Source organism: Cibotium barometz, chromosome 40 (assembly GCF_041138505.1).
Source record: "Cibotium barometz isolate CiBa-2024 chromosome 40, ASM4113850v1, whole genome shotgun sequence".
NCBI classification, from domain to species: Eukaryota; Viridiplantae; Streptophyta; class Polypodiopsida; order Cyatheales; family Cibotiaceae; genus Cibotium; species Cibotium barometz.
This window is the reverse complement of record NC_141085.1, coordinates 14,642,359-14,661,846: the sequence shown is the minus strand read 5'-3', so window position 1 is coordinate 14,661,846 and position 19,488 is coordinate 14,642,359. Positions and strand designations below refer to the sequence as shown.

At 40.3% G+C, this 19,488-nt stretch overlaps 1 protein-coding gene across 1 annotated transcript; it reads left to right on the top strand.

Annotated features, from left to right (window-relative positions):
* Positions 1-2,897: 2,897 nt before the first annotated feature.
* Positions 2,898-11,035, top strand: LOC147615236 (UDP-glucuronic acid decarboxylase 5-like). The gene is made up of 13 exons (XM_086779290.1): positions 2,898-3,107; positions 3,553-3,639; positions 4,224-4,311; positions 6,606-6,697; positions 7,461-7,527; positions 7,582-7,695; positions 7,840-7,917; positions 8,254-8,347; positions 8,464-8,530; positions 9,006-9,069; positions 9,300-9,340; positions 10,377-10,487; positions 10,582-11,035. Exons 1-13 carry the CDS (start codon positions 3,036-3,038, stop codon positions 10,657-10,659), a joined length of 1,053 nt encoding a protein of 350 aa, XP_086635416.1. The 5' UTR covers positions 2,898-3,035; the 3' UTR covers positions 10,660-11,035.
* Positions 11,036-19,488: the final 8,453 nt, after the last annotated feature.

The window sequence follows — 19,488 nt, the reverse complement described above, 5'->3', positions numbered from 1 at the left end:
ACATCAACGGTCTTCAAGCTACAAAACTATCAAAATGCTCAATAGCACTCTTTCTTATTTATTGAAATTTTTTGATGTCACTATGAATAAGAGATATTGTGGATTACCAATTGTCACTTTCTTACAAAATCATATGATGATATGGACTTTGTTGTATATAAGTTTATTGGGTTTTGGTTTTGTTTCTCTCTCAACATGGATCAATGGTGATGATACTTGTCTTCCCATGGTTAATAAGTTTTGTCGACTGTTTTGGATGGTAGTAATAAACACCTATAACCTTGGAGTAATCTTCATAACATGCTTGGAGTCACACTTTTATATCATCTTTTGTCATAAATTTGTTTATGTAGTTTTTTTGTTCCTCATAGGTATAGTTATATTATCTTTTTAAAAGCCTTTTTTAGCCTTGTGGTAAATCATATCTCCACATTTACTTACCCTTCACATATATAATTTTTGTTGTATAAATTTTATTTTTTTGTTGATGATGTGACTAGGCTCATGCTACAAGTGGATCCATGAAATATTCAAATGAAACATAGTTCAAGCCCTAAATAAAGTGTGCATGTGGTGCAAAGTCCAAAAATAGATATTCACATAAAGAGACATGGAGTCATGGTATGCAATTTTATATAGCCTCTATTAAAGTAAATTTTTTCTCATGTTTTCTTTAATGCATGTTGTTGATGTGTGTATTGTTTTAAATGCATATATTCCACACATCTCGATTCATTATTTTTAATGCACGTCTTCAAGGTTCTTTTTATAAGTGCCAAATGCCCCTCCCTTTTCTCCCACAATGTCCAACCCTTCCTCTTGATTATTGTGCTTTTGGGAGCTAATAACAAGGCAATTTTTTCCATAGTTAAGGAAAACCTAGAAAGAAGAGAAAAACATGTTCAGAAATTAAAAGCTTGTCTTCTACTTTGTGCATCCTAAACCTATGTATACTCAATATGTGCAAGTTTATACATTAAGTGTGTATGTGCAAGTTTTTACATTAAGTGTATGTTTCTCTATCTTGTTTAATATAAAAAGAGCTAACATTACTCTTGGGACTATCCACGAAGGACTATGCATGAAGGAGGTGTGTATATCAATGTGTGTGTGAGAGAGAGCGAGAGAGAGAGAGAGAGAGAGAGAGAGAGAGAGAGAGAGAGAGAGAGAGAGAGAGAGAGAGAGAGAGAGAGGAGTTGATGTGGAAATCTTGAGGCAACCATACCTACTTTGAAGGCTATATTACAATATAATATATTTTGGCTTGTTGTCTATCGAGTACTAGAGGAAGGTTACATTTTGGCTTGTTGTCTATTGTGTACTAGAGGAAGGTTGCATGGCTTTTTCATCGAGTGCTTGGTGGGCTGTGGATGACTTAGGGTGGTTGTTAGCATAATAAGATGAGTGGTTGCTACCTAGCATGGTTGTTCACACAAGCCAATCGAGGGTGAGTGATCACTTAACATAAAAGAAACTATGGAGGCTAAACATCACTTAACATAAAAGAAACTATGGAGGTTAAACATGACATCAAAGCTATTAGAGTCTTAATCGATCAAAGTAAAAAAGATCCTCACATTATCATGTGAGATTGATTAAATGTTTAAGAATGTATAAGGGGATGACTAATGAGACCTTTTACAACCTTCGACTTAGGGTGTTAAAACATTTGATTACTCAATAGTGGAGAAGGCACATGATGGCATTCAAACTTTAGTTGATAAATTCCTTCTATTACCAATTGCAAAACTCATCATCATTTGGAACAAGTTATGTAGGTTAGTAAACACCCTTCTATGCACTCTTAAAGGACTTCGAGCTTGGTGGGGACACTCATGCGCAATCACCCATTTTGTTAATATGTTAGTTAGCGGAAGTTGTGGTGGGAGGGATGTAGCCTTGTTTTACAATCTTCAACCTGCCCTAGGGGCCTCCATAAAGTTGAGGTGGAATTGGTGGGCCTAGATATGCATGTTATCTTATTGACGTTTATTGAGCTATTTTTTTGCCAATTAGTTTGAATGTGTAACGAGCCTTAGGTTGAATTCATATAAGGGTTGTGCTCAACTCTTGCTTATTTGATAGAAGGGCAACTACAACGCGATAGAGATATCTACAAGGGGAGTTCATAGTTCATGTGTGGCAGTCCATATGAGTTTGTTCAAAATTTGTTAAACTGCTTGTTGACCAACTTCATGGTACTTGTGTGTCAGTCGAACATGTATGAACCCACACAACAAGAGGCTTGTGTGTCAGTCGAACATGTATGAATCCACACAACAAGAGGCTTGTGGCTGCTCTTAGGATCTTTACACACATTTGGAAAAAGGAGGAGAATCCCAACAAAAGGGGGAGATCTGCTCTGCCCATTCTCATGGACGGGGGAGTCTCCCTCGTTGATCTCCCCACCCACCTAAGAAATGGGGAAAGAACTTAATGAGTCCGTAAACACCTCTAGACTCTAGAGGGGGGCCAAATTCGTGTCGAGATCAGGTTGAGTGCATCACACATTGCGCGTCGCAGCATCCGTCGGTAGAGTCAGAATAGTCTCCACTAGAAAGTGGAGATTGCGTACAACCACGTCAAGGCTATCCCAAAAAAAGGAAAAATCGAATAATCCACAAACGCTACGTGAACACTTCGGCAATTGGGACAGTTGTGGGAGCCTTACATTCGAGGCCTAAATGCTGTGGCAAAAAAACGATTGTGCGACGAAAGAATCACTTGGATGCGGGCTGATTGTTTCTCTAGTGTGGGAGGGCTCCCATGTGTGTTTCCTAAGTGCCTCCTCCTCCTCACTACCTCCTCCTCCTCCTCCTCCTCCTCCTCCTCCTCCTCACGATCCAAATGGAGGTAAAGAAAAAAGAAGGTAAATAAAGTGAGCTCTCCAAATTGGGATGGGACCAACCAAATCTGAATACATCTCCACTTTTTAAGTAACTCTCTCTCAGTGTTCATTTCAGCCTTCATCTTTCTTCTTCACGCTACCTGCGTTTCTGTGTGTCGCCACAGCCAGTTCCTCTTCACTTTCACCCATGGACGGGAACGCAAGCTCCGGCAATGGATCCGCACCCCCTTGCCTATCTTCCTCCAAGCTTATGACTCCGGTGAGTTTTTCTGTTCTTCTGCTTCTGCAGCAGTGTTCTGTAACCCTAGAAAGGTTCATCAGAGAAACTGAGGCCCCATGTAACCCTAATCTTCAATCAGATTGCATTGCATGGATCATGCAAAACCGCCAACTTGCAGCTTAACGCACTTAGAGCTGGGATCTGCTGTAGGAAAAAACAGAAGAGTAGCAAATTCAAGTAAATTAATATCTTGCGTTGCCAAAAAAGACAAATATGCTGCCGTACAATTACACCTTGCATTGCCGTACATTCCATTTGTATTGCCGTAAAATGTGTCTTGGTCTTGGTTGATTCGAATGGTTTAATATCTTTTAAAATCTTTCATTTTTCAAAAAATTTTCCCCATTTTCTGTGTGTGTGGATGATCCCCCCCCCCCCCCCCCCCCCCCCCATGCGGTAAATCTGTGATCTCCTTTGGAAGCAGGTAAGGAAACGCATCCTGGTCACTGGAGGAGCTGGTTTTATTGGATCTCATCTGGTAGATCGGTTGATGGAAGCCGGCACAAATGAGGTAAATTTATGAATTTACGTGGTTTTCAAATTCATTTTCACAGATTTTCCAAAATTTCAAATGTTTTTTCAGATTTGCTCATAGATCTACTATTACATTACTGATTTAATCATTACACATTAAAAAGGTAGTAGCCCAACTAGCTTATGTGGCATGAACTAAGTACATTTATCAATATATCTTTAAATCAGTGGCAACAAAAAAAAAAAATCTTTCTAAATTTTTTAAGTGCATAGATTTTTGTTTATTTCAAATGCAAAAAGAGATTCCTCTAGGGGTGTTTCTTAATACATGCTTATTGCTACGTTTCTGATCTTTAGAAATCATTCTACATAATTTTTTTGATAGATCTACTGCTGCAGTACTATTTAATTATATTTACTAGCTTAATTTGACTCTAAATTTTAGTTTTTCCATGTTGCAAAATGCTCATAAGATAAGTAAACATAATTTCTTAGAATTTTTGCTTGTGTATAGACTTTACTGCTGTATAACAATGAGATCTGCAGAAGCTTTCCACGGAAAGCGAATCACAGAAGTTCAGAAATTGAACACTCATACCTATTGTCTTTGATAATGACCAGGTTATTGTTGCTGATAATTTTTTCACGGGAACCAAGGACAATATCCGGCGTTGGATTGGGCATCCAAATTTTGAACTTATTCGCCATGGTTAGTAGACCATATGAACCTCATTTAGTGGATGTTTCACAATTTTTGAGTGTGAGGTCTCCGAAGACTACACTCATTATATCTGTATGTGGTTTTCTTACGATTTTCCCAGTAGGGGAGACTGCAATTTCCAAGTGTAGCCAGTAGATTATGGAGTTCTGGGAGACAAATAGGGAGTAGTTCATTTCAAAGCTGTGGGCGGTGGGAACAAGACCAATCAGCCTCTAGCTGGCCCTTTATAAAGGCTGCACACTATGGGTCAAGGCCTGAGTACAAGGCTTTAAGGGAAGGTGGCCATGGCCATTTATTTTAAAGGTGAGCATCATGACATGAATGGAGGGGGCAAAGTTATATAGGCTTTACCAATCACCTCTCGCAATTGGCTGTTTGCTACAAAGAAGAGCCTGCTAAACAGGAGTTTATTTTAAGCTTAGAGAGTCCAAGCAACCACAGTTGCTTGCCATGAATCCGTTGCTTCGCAGGCAAGCTATAAGTATTTGAACTAGGGCAACCTAAGAATGATGACCAACAAGTTGGTCTGAACGACGAATTGCAGACACAATGTTGTCTCAGGCAGTGATAGACTCGATATGTAGAAACCAAGGTTTCAACGGCCAGGAGGTGCAACATGTCAACAAGGATTGCTCTAAGTTCAAGTAGCCACAGTTTCATAAGAGTTCAAGTTGGAGGGAAAAAGGATAAACAGTCGGCTTCAAATGCGCTCAATGATACAAATTTGTGGTTAATATTTTCAGCATTTTTAGTAAAGCAAATGTGCATGGCGTGAGGAAGGTGTTGTGAGGACTCAGGAGTATCGTCTTGTCACTTGTGCATAGTTGCATTTTGTATGTGTACAGATCTGTACTGCATCTTCCATGCTGTACCAAACGTTTTGTACACTGTACTGAATGCAGTTTTTTGAAATAAGACACTCCTCCCTCCATTGTCCCTCCTTTTTCTTTTTTCCTTCTCTCCTCCTTTTCTGTGTTTTTCCTCTGTGCAGGTCATATCTTATTTGTGCCACCTCTATGTGCATTCCGGCCCTGCTCCGCCACTGTGCGCACCTTCCTCGTGTGCAGCCCATGCCCCCTCCCCCCCCCCAAAATACTGACGCTAGGCTACCAAATATCATTTGAGGGGCAACTTAGGATATTTTTATATCCAAAAACCCAGAGCTTGTGCCTTTTTATAAGCAACTTTTCTAAATATAAATCACTATTCATCTGCCCTTTATCTTGCTATGCTTTTTTCTTTCTCTCCAAATCGCGCCCCCCTCTCCCCTCTCCCCTCTCCCTCTCCCCCGCCCCCATCCCCATCCCCCTGCCCCTCCCTCCTCCCCTCTTCTCCTTTTTCTATTTTTCTTTCTTTCTACTTGTTTGTTTTCCCTTCAAGTTAAACTTTCCTCCATTTTCCCTTCAACATCAATTTACTGAATGTTGCTTATCACCTCACATGTCAACTCCTCCAAAGTTTCAACTTGTAAGTGAGCTTTATAATTATACTTTACTCAGTAAACAAGCTAACATACCTTATCTTCGTGGGTGCTTTTTGTACTGGTACCATGCGTGTAATGTACTTTCTGTCCCTAATGTTCCAACCACCTTGTGCAAGAGGGGACAAGATACATGTCTGATCTCACTGACACCAATACTTCATAAGAGCATGTCTGCCACTATGGCAAGCAATTAGGTAGCTGTGCAAGCCTCACAAGACACCAGGATGCTCTTGAATAACCAACTATTTAAATAGCATGCCCAAGTCTCTCTTCACAGGAAGGCCTTTCTGGGCATGTAGGTGCACACTTCTAGAGCAAGAGGTGCCCTTAGTTGGTATGTTAATTATTGTAGAGTTCTGTGAGAACTTGAGCCAAAAAAAGCAGTTTTCCATCTGCCACTATGGCAAGCAATTAAGGTAGCTGTGCAAGCCTCACAAGATACCAGGATGCTCTTGAATAACCAACTATTTAAATAGCATGCGCAAGTCTCTCTTCACAGGAATGCCTTTCTGGGCATGTAGGTGCACACTTCCCCTTAGTTGGTATGTTAATTATTGTAGAGTTATGTGAGAACTTGAACCAAAAAAGCTGTTTTCCATCAAGTTACCATTGGAGACGTGGTGGAAGAATGTATCTGCTTGGATTTCAATCAGTAATGATGTGATGGGTCTGTTGTCGTAAGATATTCTGGGTCTTCAGTACAATGAACTATCATTTATTTCTTTCTGTATGCTTGAGAAGTTTCTAAAACACTTGAAAGTGAACTATTTCTAAAAGCTACTGTTTTGATGGTATGCAGATGTGACAGCTCCATTGTTGGTGGAGGTGGATCAAATTTATCACTTGGCATGTCCAGCTTCACCGATTTTCTATAAGTATAATCCTGTGAAGGTAAAGTGGTTGCTTTTGTCAACACCTCGCCTCATTTTTCCAGTCCTTTGTGTCAGTTAGCCTCTATTGGAACATGTGCTGATCTGTTTGCTTTTCATGGCCCTGGTTGTACAACTGAGTAACGTGAATTGTATGTGCTCAAGTCTTGTAGGATATTATACTTGTATACATAATGACATAGTCACATAGGACCTTCGAAATGGGACGAAACATTTCGAACAACACGAAACCTCCCAGCTGAAACAATGTTTCACCCCAATTTTAGGGGATTTTTTTTTCCCCAAACCTTAAGCTTAAACTGGCGCATGCCTCCGCGTAGCCCTTGTGGGTAGCCCACGTACCGTTGGGAAGGATTCACCCATTTATCCAGCCGTGATCTGCCGTTGTTGTAGTTGCCTGTGAAATCCCAACCTCTCCATCATGCCTCCCTACATCTTTCCATGTTATAGACTTAAATGTGACTTGTATCAACTACTAGTATGTTTATATAACAAGTGTCACTTCGAAACGATTCCAAAGAGAGGAGATGAAACGAAATGAAACCTTTCGAAACGATGAAAGGTTTCTTGTGGCTGATACATATATATGTACATATACATACATGTATGTATGTGTAATCGTGTGTATGCATGCGTGTGCACTATGTATACATGTATGCATGTGTGTTTTGTGTGTGTGTGTGTGTGTGTGTGTGTGTGGGGTCTTATTGAGCTCTTTCTTTGTATTAGACTTACTGGACTTTGCACCTTTTGAATTGTGGCAGACCATCAAAACAAATGTGATTGGAACACTGAACATGCTTGGCCTTGCCAAACGAGTAAAGGCAAGGTGTGCTGATATATTATAATAAACAAACTTCATCATGATTTTTTGAAATGGATGAGATATTTTAAAAAAACTCATCGCACAGGATTCTCCTACATCAACGTCGGAAGTCTATGGCGATCCTTTGGAGCATCCTCAGAAGGAAGAGTATTGGGGCAATGTTAATCCCATAGGTGAGGCTTGCATTAAGGGGTAAATATTGTATATCTTTAAGTGATTTATGCAGCAAGAGAGGGGGAGCGGGGGCACGGAAAATGCTCAAACACATTTCTTGCACGGTTATTTGAAATAGGGTTGTCTTTTTTTAAATTGTGCAGGAGTGAGGAGTTGCTACGATGAAGGCAAACGAGTTGCAGAAACGTTGATGTTTGACTACCATCGACAACATGGTCTTGGTATGACATCATCATTGGTTTTTCAGTCTATAATCTCTTTTGAACCATTGGTTCCCATTGATTCCTATCGTACCCATATTGCATTTAGCACATTGCTAGCATCCACCCACCCACCCACCCCACACCCATCCCTTACGCCCCCCCCCCCCCCCCCCCCCCCCCCGCGCGCGCGCGCGCTTTTGCCAGGTGCACACACAGAGATACAAACATGTATACATACATACATACATACATGTGTACGTGTGTGGAGAGAGAGAGAGAGAGAGAGAGAGAGAGAGAGAGAGAGAGAGAGAGAGAGAGAGAGAGAGAGAGCTGACTACTGTATGAGGTTTTCAGAGATCAGGATCGCCAGAATCTTCAACACATATGGGCCTCGCATGAACATTGACGATGGGCGTGTTGTTAGTAACTTCATTGCACAAGCATTACGGTATATATAAACTTGGATTATTGTTTGGATTAAGCAGAGTTGTCACTAATTATTTTTCTCAAAGCTAATGATAAGTCAAGGAGAGCATCACTACTTATCTTTTCACAATGTGGCAGAGGTGTTGAAATGACTGTCCAAGCCCCAGGGACACAAACTCGAAGCTTCTGTTATGTCTCAGATATGGTATAAAATTCAGTATGCACTCTTTGGTGTTGAAGATAAACATATTTTTCTCCTGTACTTGTATCTTGAGCTTGTGGATGTGGTTATGAAGTGATAAGTGTAAGACATGGGAGGTGCAAACCACTCAAATTGTTTGGTGATTAAGAAATTGTATGGTAATCTAGGTACTCATGTGGTTTTGCTTCCAAAAAGATAATCTTAAGGGGCTTTTCTGGAAGCAGATTTAGGCAGAAATTACTTTGCAAATTGTGCATACGGGCACATGAACATATGCTAGGAAGAGTGTGCGCATATGCCAGCAACACACACTTGCGCATGCGAATGCAGTACATATTCTAGCCACATGCACATGCAGCATGGACAAATAAACAATCACATAGATTTTGATCACTTTGTGAGAGTAATCATGGTTTTCTCCATCTCTATTTCTTCTACTATGCCTAGCATTAGTCCTTTGCATTCTGTGTGGATGCAGGTTGATGGTCTCATTCGACTCATGGAGGGGAATAATACTGGCCCTATAAATATAGGGAATCCTGGTAATAAATTATTTTTTGTAGTTCCATGGAACCCAAACATGAAGAGGTGCTTGTTGGAGTTTTATGCATTTGGCTCTCTCAAATAACACTTCTACCTGACTGGGCATGTCATTTGGGCTACATAGATGAACCATTTATTTTAACATGTATTTATATTGTACCTGTCATGTGGACTGAATGAATGCGCTGTGATTTCTCAAAGTTGAAATGCCGATTCTTTATGTGTGCAGGGGAGTTCACAATGCTAGAGCTTGCAGAGGCAGTAAAAGAGGTAAGATATGGATCTGCCTCACTATACTGATCTTTTACTGTTACTGTCTATTTAGAATGCATGTTCATGCATTTGTGTGTGCATGTGCGCAGACGCGTGTGGGGTGAGGGTGTGTACATTGTGAACATACACGTGTGTGGGGTGAGGGGGTGTGTACATTGTGAACATACGTATGTGTATATGTACATTCTGTGTGTATATATATATGTGTATATGTACATTCTGTATATATATGTGTGTGTACTGTTCTTTTTCCCATCGGTCTTTTTAATTCACATGTTCATTCATGTGAGGGTGTGTGCCTTGCATGCGTGTCTCAAATTTGAGGGGTAGCCCAAAATTTGCTTTTGAGGCATATCCTGATCCACAATTTAAAGTTGGGTGTCTGCTGAAAAGTACGTTGTCGATTTTTTGAAAACCTGGCCTTTTTTGTGATAGGTGAATTTATTGGTTGAACCTCTTTTTGAAGGTTAGGTCAACCTTCAAGTTAGCGTGCATCTGTGTACTTTGTGCGCATCTGTATGTGTGTTTGTATGTATGTATATATGTGTACATACACATCACAGACAAGTTTATACCTGCTGTTATGCACATGATGTTTATGTGCATGCATCCACCTCACAGACAAGTTTATACCTGCTGTTGTGCACATGATGTTTATGTGCATGCATCCAAATCAAAGCTATGTTTACATGCACAGAGTCTCCGTTTATGCCTTCGTACTTTGTCAGCAGAAATGAATTTGTGATGTGTGGTATTGTGAGGAACACAGACATTCATACATGAGTGCGCGTATGCCATTTTGTCCAGAGTTAAGCACATTGTTTTGATGGTGGTTTAGCAAGATTTTAAATGCTTTTGATTGGTTTCTTAGCAAGATCCTATAGCATACATGGGTGTTTTTCTGATAGCACATCAAAATTACCCAATGTATGACCATGTTCTTAAATTGCTGGCACAAATGGCTGCAGAGTTGAATTAAATTTTATCATATCAATCATGGAAGCTTGTTAAGAGTGTCACATACTGAATGCAGTTAATCGAGCCTTCAGCTTCTTGGAAGATGGTTGAAAATACACCCGATGATCCACGCAAGCGCAAGCCTGATATCACCAAAGCAAAAACACTCTTAGGATGGGAGCCCAAGGTTCAATTTATTGGTTTATTATTGTTGTTGCCTAAGGTTTAATTTTGGGATTGTTCTTGTATCTTACTACTGTGGTATTGTGGTGAATTGGCAGGTTACCCTTCGAGAAGGACTTCCCTTGATGGCTGAAGATTTCAAAGAGCGTCTTGGTGTGACAAAAAAGCAACAATGAGAAGGGACTTTTTTTGAAAGTTAAGATTTTGCAAGTATAGACACGGGCATAGCACACAAATAAACATCAAGAGCAAGAGTAAAGGCCATTGATATTTTGTCCAAGTTGGCCTGATGGCTAAAAAGGGGTTTTTCGAGGCATGTAAAAATTTTTGACGTATCCATCGGTTATGTATGCCTCCAATCATATTTATATGTTATATTGTGTGTGTAAGGCAACAATTATCTTTCGCAAGTGATGCAATGTGGTTTTCTGGAGAGCATGACTTTGTTATGTTAAGGACAACTTCCATCACACTGTCGTGTCATGGATGATGTCCGTTACTTTCCAATGTTAAAATACAATTAGGCACTAATTTTCACGTACTTTGCCGAACATTATATTGGCTTAAAGACATTCTTCATTGAAAAGTATGTTTTTGCTTTTGAGACATCTACTTGCCTCTTATTTTGTGAGAGAGTTATAGTCTAACTATTGAAGTGACTAGAAGATGCTGGTAAAAGTTACCAAGGTGACTAGATGACGCTGGTAAAAGCATGCTGTAGAAGCAAGTACACTTTTGTATGGCTTTTTATGGCTGCCTCAGGTTGCTTTGCTGAGAGGACTCATGTTTTGTATAGTCAATGCGTCATAGGAGGTAGGTTGTGTCGGTTTGTTTTGCTCCCTCTCATTTTGTCTTTCTTAATTTTGGGATGATAGAGCTTTTATGAAAAAGCATATAAATGTATGCGGTACATTCATTCTGGGGCACCAAGAGGAAGAATTTCTTGATAAAATCTTGTGTATCCTTATGAATTTCTATTTACAAAATAATGTTGCAAGACACCATTGTGACAACTTTCTCAACATAAAACTTTTGGATCACAAGATAGTACTGCAAAAATCATCTACCAAGACAATGGCATTGGCAAATTGAGCTCGAGTTGGGTACTGGAACCGCGACCCAAATTTTTGTAATTGGTGCGGACTTTTACCAAATGCTTGGTACTTTTGGATATCAGCATCACTCACATTTCTACGAGCATTCTTTAGACTCTTCGAAATGGGTTGCTTATATTTGAGCCAATCTCATCATCCTCTTCCATTGTCTCTGGGTTCCTCTTTGTATGCATCTTCTCTCTCTAATATCCATCTCAATATCTCTCCTATTGCATACTTGCAAACCTTTTACCGTATCTTTGTGAAGTCACTCTCACTGCTAGAAAAAATGTTATTTTCAACTCTTAAAATTAAAGGCAATGCGTAGGCATAATCGAGATTTAGACTTGAAAATCACTAGAAATCGTACATTGATAGACAACAATCGGTACAGCATCTCCTTGTGGTTGTTTCATGCCATGCTTTATATGCTTACATTGTTAAAGGGTGGCATTTTCTTCACCAATCTCTGGCTCCTTTTTGTCTCTTTCATGCCATTCTTTATATGCTTGCACTGCTGAGGGGTAGCATTTTTTTTCACCAATCTTTCACTCTTCATCACCTATGATGAACTCCTAATATAATTTTTTCATAAGGAAATTGGTCATCCTAAACTTTCACTCTTGGAAGTTATTCTTGTCTTACTTCTCGCTCACAATATGGTATAGACTATTAGGAGATGATTACCTATAGCTACTTACCAACAATTGTTAGGATCTTTGCTGCCACACAAGAGAATCAAAGTATCACAAGTGCTCGCATAAATCAAGAATTAGTAATCAACTCCATACAAATAAAAGATTCAAATGTTTAAGCATGGATACGAAAATAAATATGAGATAAAATCATAGACTTAAAACAGAGCTTAGACGACATCACCACCAAGTGTAAGATTTTTTCCTCCAGCTTTTGAGATGTGAAAGTGTAAGTGTCAAAATACGTAGCGAAGATGATAACAAAATCTGAGATCACAAGAGCAAGTAGAGTGCAAAAAATAGACAGTACAAGAGAAGGAGAGAGATAGGCGTGTAACTCTTCTCTATACACAAGATCCTGCAATGAAAACAAGATACAATAGGTGGGGGGCCATGGGGCCATTTTATATGGCCCCATGAGTGTAGTCGGCCAGTAGATGGACAGCCGACAGGACATGAAAATGCCCACGACCAGAAAAACATGAGTCGGCCAACATATCATGAGTCGGCCCTCACACGTGTGGAGTCGGCCAGTAGTAGAGAGCAATTGTGACGGCCAGCATCTGGTACAGTCGACACGTGTGGAGTCGGCCACAGCAGTAGAGAGCAATTGGGACTGCCTCACACGTGTGGAGTCGGCCAGCATCTGGTACATCTGACAGGTCCTACAGTGCCTCCCACATCCTGGAAAAATAGGAAAAAATGGAAAAAAAATACGGGGAGTGAGAAAAAATGATAAAACACCTACAAAGGGCAGGCACACCCACAACAGAGGCCCTAGTGTCTGATAAAGACAGGAGATGACTTCTAACACCCCCTCTCAGCTCCTGGCTGTGAAATCAACCCTAGGGAAGTGTCGCCTGAGCGTAGCCTGAGGTAGAGACTTCGTGAAGAGATCCACTGCATTGTCCTCTGTCGAATAATAAAATAGCAAGATGTCACCAACCAAGATCTTCTCACGTACAAAGTGATACTGTATCTCTATGTGCTTGGTCCGGGCATGGAAGACCGGGTTCTGAGTAATAGCTATACAACTCTGGTTATCACATTGGATGACTGTGGGCTCCTTCCATGGAAACCGAATCTCGCCTAGCAGCCTCCGCAGCCACACAACCTTACAAGTAGCACCGCAAGCAGCTCGGTACTCTGCCTTTGTCGAAGATAGGGCAATAGTTGGCTGCCTCTTACTGCTCCAAGAGACTGCTCCTGAGCCGAGGGTAAAACTGTAACCTGAAGTAGATCTCCTCGTGCCTTGATCTCCTCCCCAATCTGAGTCACTCCAACCTTGGAGTCTGACTGCATCCCCTCCTATATAAAAGAGTCCTAGATCCTTCGTACTCTGCAGATACCGCAAGATCCGCAATCATGCATCCCAATGAGACTTCAATGGTATCTACATAAAAGAGCTCAATAGCCCCACGGAGAAGCTCAAGTCCAATCTGGTGTTCAGCAATGAGATCAATGAACCAACCAACTTTCGATTACTGCGAGGCATCAACTGGCTCAAAGGATCATTAATAGTTAACTTTGTGTTCGGGTCCATCGGCGAAGTAATAGGCTTGCAGTTCTCCATCCCAAAGGTCTCAAGCATCTCATGAACATATTGCTGCCTGCTGAGAGACAAAAAACCCCCTTTGGGTCTACCAGATCTCCAATCCCAAAAAGAAGTGGAGTAAGCCTAGGTCGGTCATCTCAAACTCTTTTGACAAGGCAGCCTTCGTCACGCCAATGTGCTCCACATGAATATTGGGTATTATTTTTTTAATAAACAAGATGCTTAAATGTAATTAGGTTTATGCATAAACTAATCTTTATGCTAAAAGTGTAATTTTAAGCATTTTCAATTCATAGAAAATACGGGGACATTACAGTAAAAATTTTATTATTAGAAAATGAAGGTTTATGCATAAATATTTTTTATTCTAAAAGAGAAACTTTGAGTATTATCATTTCATAGAAAATGCGGGAAAACTATGATATCATTTTTATCTTAAAAAAAGATTTTTTTGGCATAACTAATTTTTATGCTAAAAGTGAAATTTTAACCATTCTCATTTCATAGAAAATATGGAGAAGTTATGGAAAAAATCTTTATATCATTAGCAAATGAAATTTATGAATAAATAACTTTTATATCAAAAGTGAAATTTTGAGTATTATCATTTCTTAGAAAATGTGGGGAAGCTATGGAAAAATTTATATCATTAGAGAAAGAATTTATGCATAATAGATTTTATGCTAAAAGTGGAGTTTTGAGCAGTATTCAATTGTCAAAACAATAAAGAAGGTTATACACAAATTTTCTAGATTTATTCAATTTATGAGAATTATGAAAATGATTCGTTTAGACAAAAATGAATTAGTTGGGTGCACAAATGTTTTATGCTGAAAGAATAAATATGGGTATAATTGATTTTATAAATCCCATGAGGTTGTATGCATAAATCTTTTATTCAAAAAGAAGAATATTGAGCATAATTTATTATAAAAAAAATTGAGAAAAGAATGGAAAAATATCCATAGGAATGCATCGAGAAACCATAGATAAATTTTAATCAGAAAGAGGAATCACGAACATGTTTAACTTTCAAAAAAATGAAGTATACATCTAGATTCTCGAGAAATGGAATCTTAAGTATATTTTGAATGGAAAAAAGGATTTTCTAGAAAAAGATCAGAAACACGCTTAGTTGGATGAATGTAAATACTTGTGAGATTGACTTATTCCTAGATTTCCTAGGAAAGAAATCTGGAATCCTTGAGAGGATTGAGGATCCAAAAGTGAACAAAAACTTAGACTTAATTGAATTGAGTTGAGAAAAGTTATCTTTAACTCAGTCAAGTAATGGTCGAGACTTAGAAAGTTCTGTCAGTGTATGAGAAGTAGAGTAACTATAGTTTTAACCTGGTTGATTATTGGAACAAAGATTCTGATGACTAGATCAAGGAAAGTTGATAATCAAACTTGATTCGCTCAAAGGAAGCGAAAAGAGACCATCTTGTTTGTAGAAATTGGAATTGATATGGAGTGATATGTGGGATGTGTGGATTGATGTGAATTAATGTGAGATGATGTGGATAATGTGAAAATAATATGGGATGATGTGAATGAATGTGGAAATAATGTGGGATGATGTGAATGAATGTGGAAATGATGTGGGATGATTTGAATGGATGCAAATTGATGTGAATGGATGTGAATTGATGTGATGATGAGAATTGATATATAAAAATGTGGGATAATGAGAAATGATATGAAATGATGAGAGATGATGAGGAATGATATGTAATGATGATGAGAAAAGATGGGAATTTTGTTTAAAATTGTAATTGTATGTGAAACGTGTTTTTTAAAGATTGTTTTAGGTTAAGAATGCTAGGGGAAGCATTTTGACTATCTTGTGGAATGAGGTCGTTGTTTGGGACCTAAGTGAAATTGTTGCAAACAATTGACGGAGAGTCAAAGGACGTCTCGCATGTGGCAAGATCGGCCGAGGTATTGATCAGCCTCGGTTCGATTAAAATGGTGAGTTTCCGGTAGTACGGTGGATGAGGGACCAAGGAAGCGGCCTATGAGTGAAGTGCTAGGTGACTTGCGAAGGAGTTGAGAGGGTACTAACCATACGGTGCTCGGGCTTTGGGTCGCCGAGGATACCCATGCGTGCGTCGAGGAAGAAAATGAGTTGGAGTTGTTTTCTGAACCCGGGCATGGATCTAGTTGATTGGCCTTGCTGGTCTTCAACGGATGACTTCATGACTCTTTTTGGTAACTGGATCTCATTGGTTGATCTAGCTGATCTTCAATGGAGAGTCCATATGGATTTTATGAGATTATCCTACTATGGGCTAGGAAGTATTAAAAAGGCCCTTGAGTGAAGCACTAGGTGAGACTAGAGGGACTGACTAGGTGGTGAGTGTTCTCGTTGTGCTGATGATGCCATAGGGACGTCGAGGAAGGAATGTCTGGAAAGTGGAAAAGTTGGAATTGGATCCTCGAACTGGAATACTGAGGATTATGATGGAAACACTCTGGTTTTATTGCAATGCTGTTTTGGAAATAGTTGAGTCTAAGAAAAGGCAATTTCATATTAGGTGCGTAAGTGGTGTGTCTATTTAAGTTTTGCATGTGAGCCTGCTATGGGGCCTGGGAACTCTTTTCCCTAGTACCTGGTATAAAACATAACTAAATTTTTATAACGGATCCTATTAATACAGTGGTTGGGCGGTTGGCTAACCAATGGGATTAGGCTGGATCAATGGATTCCTATAATAAAATTCAATTCTGTTCAAGTTACGATAGTTGAAGTAAGTTATAGGATAATCCTCGTTCTATGGAAAAGAATCAACGGCTGTGCCTCTTTTGATGGGGAAAAACACGTTGGTCTCTATGAACCAAGTGCAAGTTCCTCCTTGATTTGGCCATGTGACTCACGGGTTCGGTCAAAATACAAAGGATAGATAAGGCCCTGACTACGTTAGAAGATTTTCCTGGAGGAATTGCCTATGCTTTTTGGGTGAGGGAAGTTTTTTTCGGGTTTGGTTTTGGAAGAACTAAGGGATTAGTCTCTTGTCCAGACATTCGTGGGGCGAGGCCGCGAGTGGGAAGCTCTAACTTAAAGAGGGCAGGGATCTCACAGCAACGGGTTGGGTTAAATCTCACAGCAAAGGGTTGGGTTAAATCTCCCCCTCTTGCATGCTGGCTCCTTCCACGACATGAGTATTTTAATCATGTATTACCAAAATAGCCCTTGAGCTAATGTGAAGCTTTTGCCAAAAATAGGGCTCTTTACTTTTTACAAAAATGACCAATCCTTCTAGAGGATGTTCACACACATCTAGTGTGTACCAAAAATAATAGTGAAGCTCTAGTTCACACACAATAGACCCGTGCACATCGGTGTACATAAATGGCACAGGGCCAACCAAAAATAATGAAGTATAACTCATAAATGTTGAGGCAATGATGTAAACGCCCATGCACATGACAAAACTCGCACGACACCTCGTTCGGTGACCCTCATGCATGCAACACCTCATTCGGTGACCCTTGCACGCTTATGCCTGTGTGACACCTCATTTGGTAACCCTCGCACAAGTAGGATGCCTCATTCGGCATCCTCGTACTCATCACCTATACTCAACAAGTAGGATGCCTCATTTGGCATCCTCGTACTCATCACCTATACTCAACAAGTCAACATGTTAGGTGAGGCAATCAAACGCCAATATCAACAACACTAGCATGCGTACACATGGCATCACCCAATCACATCGCATACATAGCATAGACCCGCAAAGCATATGCCAATCACATCTTACAATGTAGTATTTATTATGATATCACTCATGATACTAATTGCAAGCATGGCACAATGGTTGGACCGGCGTCCCCAATAGACCATAGAGGGCCAATAATGTAACATCCCTCTTGCTCGGGTTAGCAACAACTGACCTCAATTGCATGTTTGACAGGAGTGGATTAAGTCAGGATATGTGTGGAAAAACTGCTCGAGCATCCAACGAGCGTCTTCTCTCGGATGGTTCTTGAAGGTCAAAAGATATATGCTATAAACATTGCCAGTGCTTGAAGGTCAAAAGATATATGTTATAAACATTGCCAATTCTTGTAGTAGTTTGCTCATTTGGTCAATAATTGCATCAGGTGTACTAATTGTTCTTTATCATCAACTAGCTATTGAGGTTCTTCATAAACAGGATGATTAGGATTGGTCCTTTAAAGGGTCTCAATAGACTAATATGAAAGGAGTTATGAATCCTCCGATGGGACGGAAGATCTAGTCTATAAGTGAGGTCATTGATTTTGTCTACTATCTTGAAAGGACCGTAGAATCTAGGTGCTATTTTGACAACATGATTCTTTTCTACACTTTTAAGCCTCCTCTTTTCTATCCTCAAAAGTACATGGTCTCCTTCTTCAAAGTCATGGGTTTCCTTTTCTTATTAGCCTGTTTTACATACTTTTCTTGAGCTTTCGTAATAGCCTCTTTAACTTGATCATGAATAGAGTTGAAGTCTCTGGTAAATTCATTAGCAGCTTCTATAGTGTAGGAAAGACATCGGAGTGGAAAGGGTCTTTCTATACACTATCTCATATAGTGCCTTTTTAGTGGCAGAGTGAGGAGTGTTATTGTAGGCAAATTGGAGAATATATAAATATTTATCCCATTGCCTAGGCTGTGATGAAACATAGGTTCTAAGAAGGTCTAGGATAGTACTATTGGTCACTTCAATCTGGCCATTGGATTCAGGATGAAAAGCAGTAGAGAAATGTCACGTAGGCTGTAATGCCTGTGACCGACGGCAGACCGGATGGCCATGTCCGGGGTTCAGTGGGAGAGGACGCCCATGCGGAGTCATGGGTGGCCAGGCTAGTGTGGACGGCAGGCCACACACTATATAGCCTGGGGGATGAGGGGCAATCCTCATTCTTCCTCTATGGCTGGTGGGTGGTGAGCCGAGGCCGTCCCCTCCTGTGGTAATGCCGGTAGCGGCGTTACGGATATGTAACACTGATATCAGAGCGTGGTTCGAGGGGATCGTGAGAGTCCGCGCGTGAACGGGGGACCGGAGCCCACTCGATGGTTTTCATCCACAATCTTCTCACCCTTATCTCGAATGGAGGGTGTGGAGGGAGGCGGCCATGGAAGAATGGAAGGGAAGAACTCTCTCTCTCTCTCTCTCTCTCTCTCTCCCCGTCACACACAGCAAGCAGCATCGCAGGTAAGCAAAGCATCTCGTTTTGTTTTGTTTTGTTTTTCTCTGCGTTGAATGGCTGCTGCTGCGAAGGAATCATTGAATTTGTTAAAAGAAAGAAGTCCCCTTTCTCTCGACTGTCTGTGGGGGTGGGGGGCGAAATGCTAAAACGTAGTAGCTGAAAGCTAAACGAATGCTGCTGAAGGCGGCGAAGACCACGTTTGAAGGGGGCGAAGTCCAGCAGCCCCACGAATTGTGTACCATTGCAACGTTTATGCTTGCCTTGGAAACGCCATGAGCAGTACCGTTGACTGGAATGATGCCCACCACTCGTAGTCCTGCACAGGCGGTGATTGATGGCCTTGCGGGCAAACCTGTTGAAATTTGAGCATAATGATGAGCTATGGTGGATCATACACTAGAATCAACATGATTAACAAAGTGATTAAGAAATGATTAAGACGTAATTAGTGAATAATTAGCAGATAGATTAATGTAGGCA

Excerpts from the sequence above, each read along its gene's own strand:
- LOC147615236 (XM_086779290.1), top strand. The coding sequence starts at position 3,036 with ATGGACGGGAACGCAAGCTCCGGCAATGGATCCGCACCCCCTTGCCTA. Across the intron at positions 4,312-6,605 it reads TTTTGAACTTATTCGCCATG|ATGTGACAGCTCCATTGTTG; the intron begins GTTAGTAGACCA and ends GATGGTATGCAG. Across the intron at positions 10,488-10,581 it reads TCTTAGGATGGGAGCCCAAG|GTTACCCTTCGAGAAGGACT; the intron begins GTTCAATTTATT and ends GTGAATTGGCAG.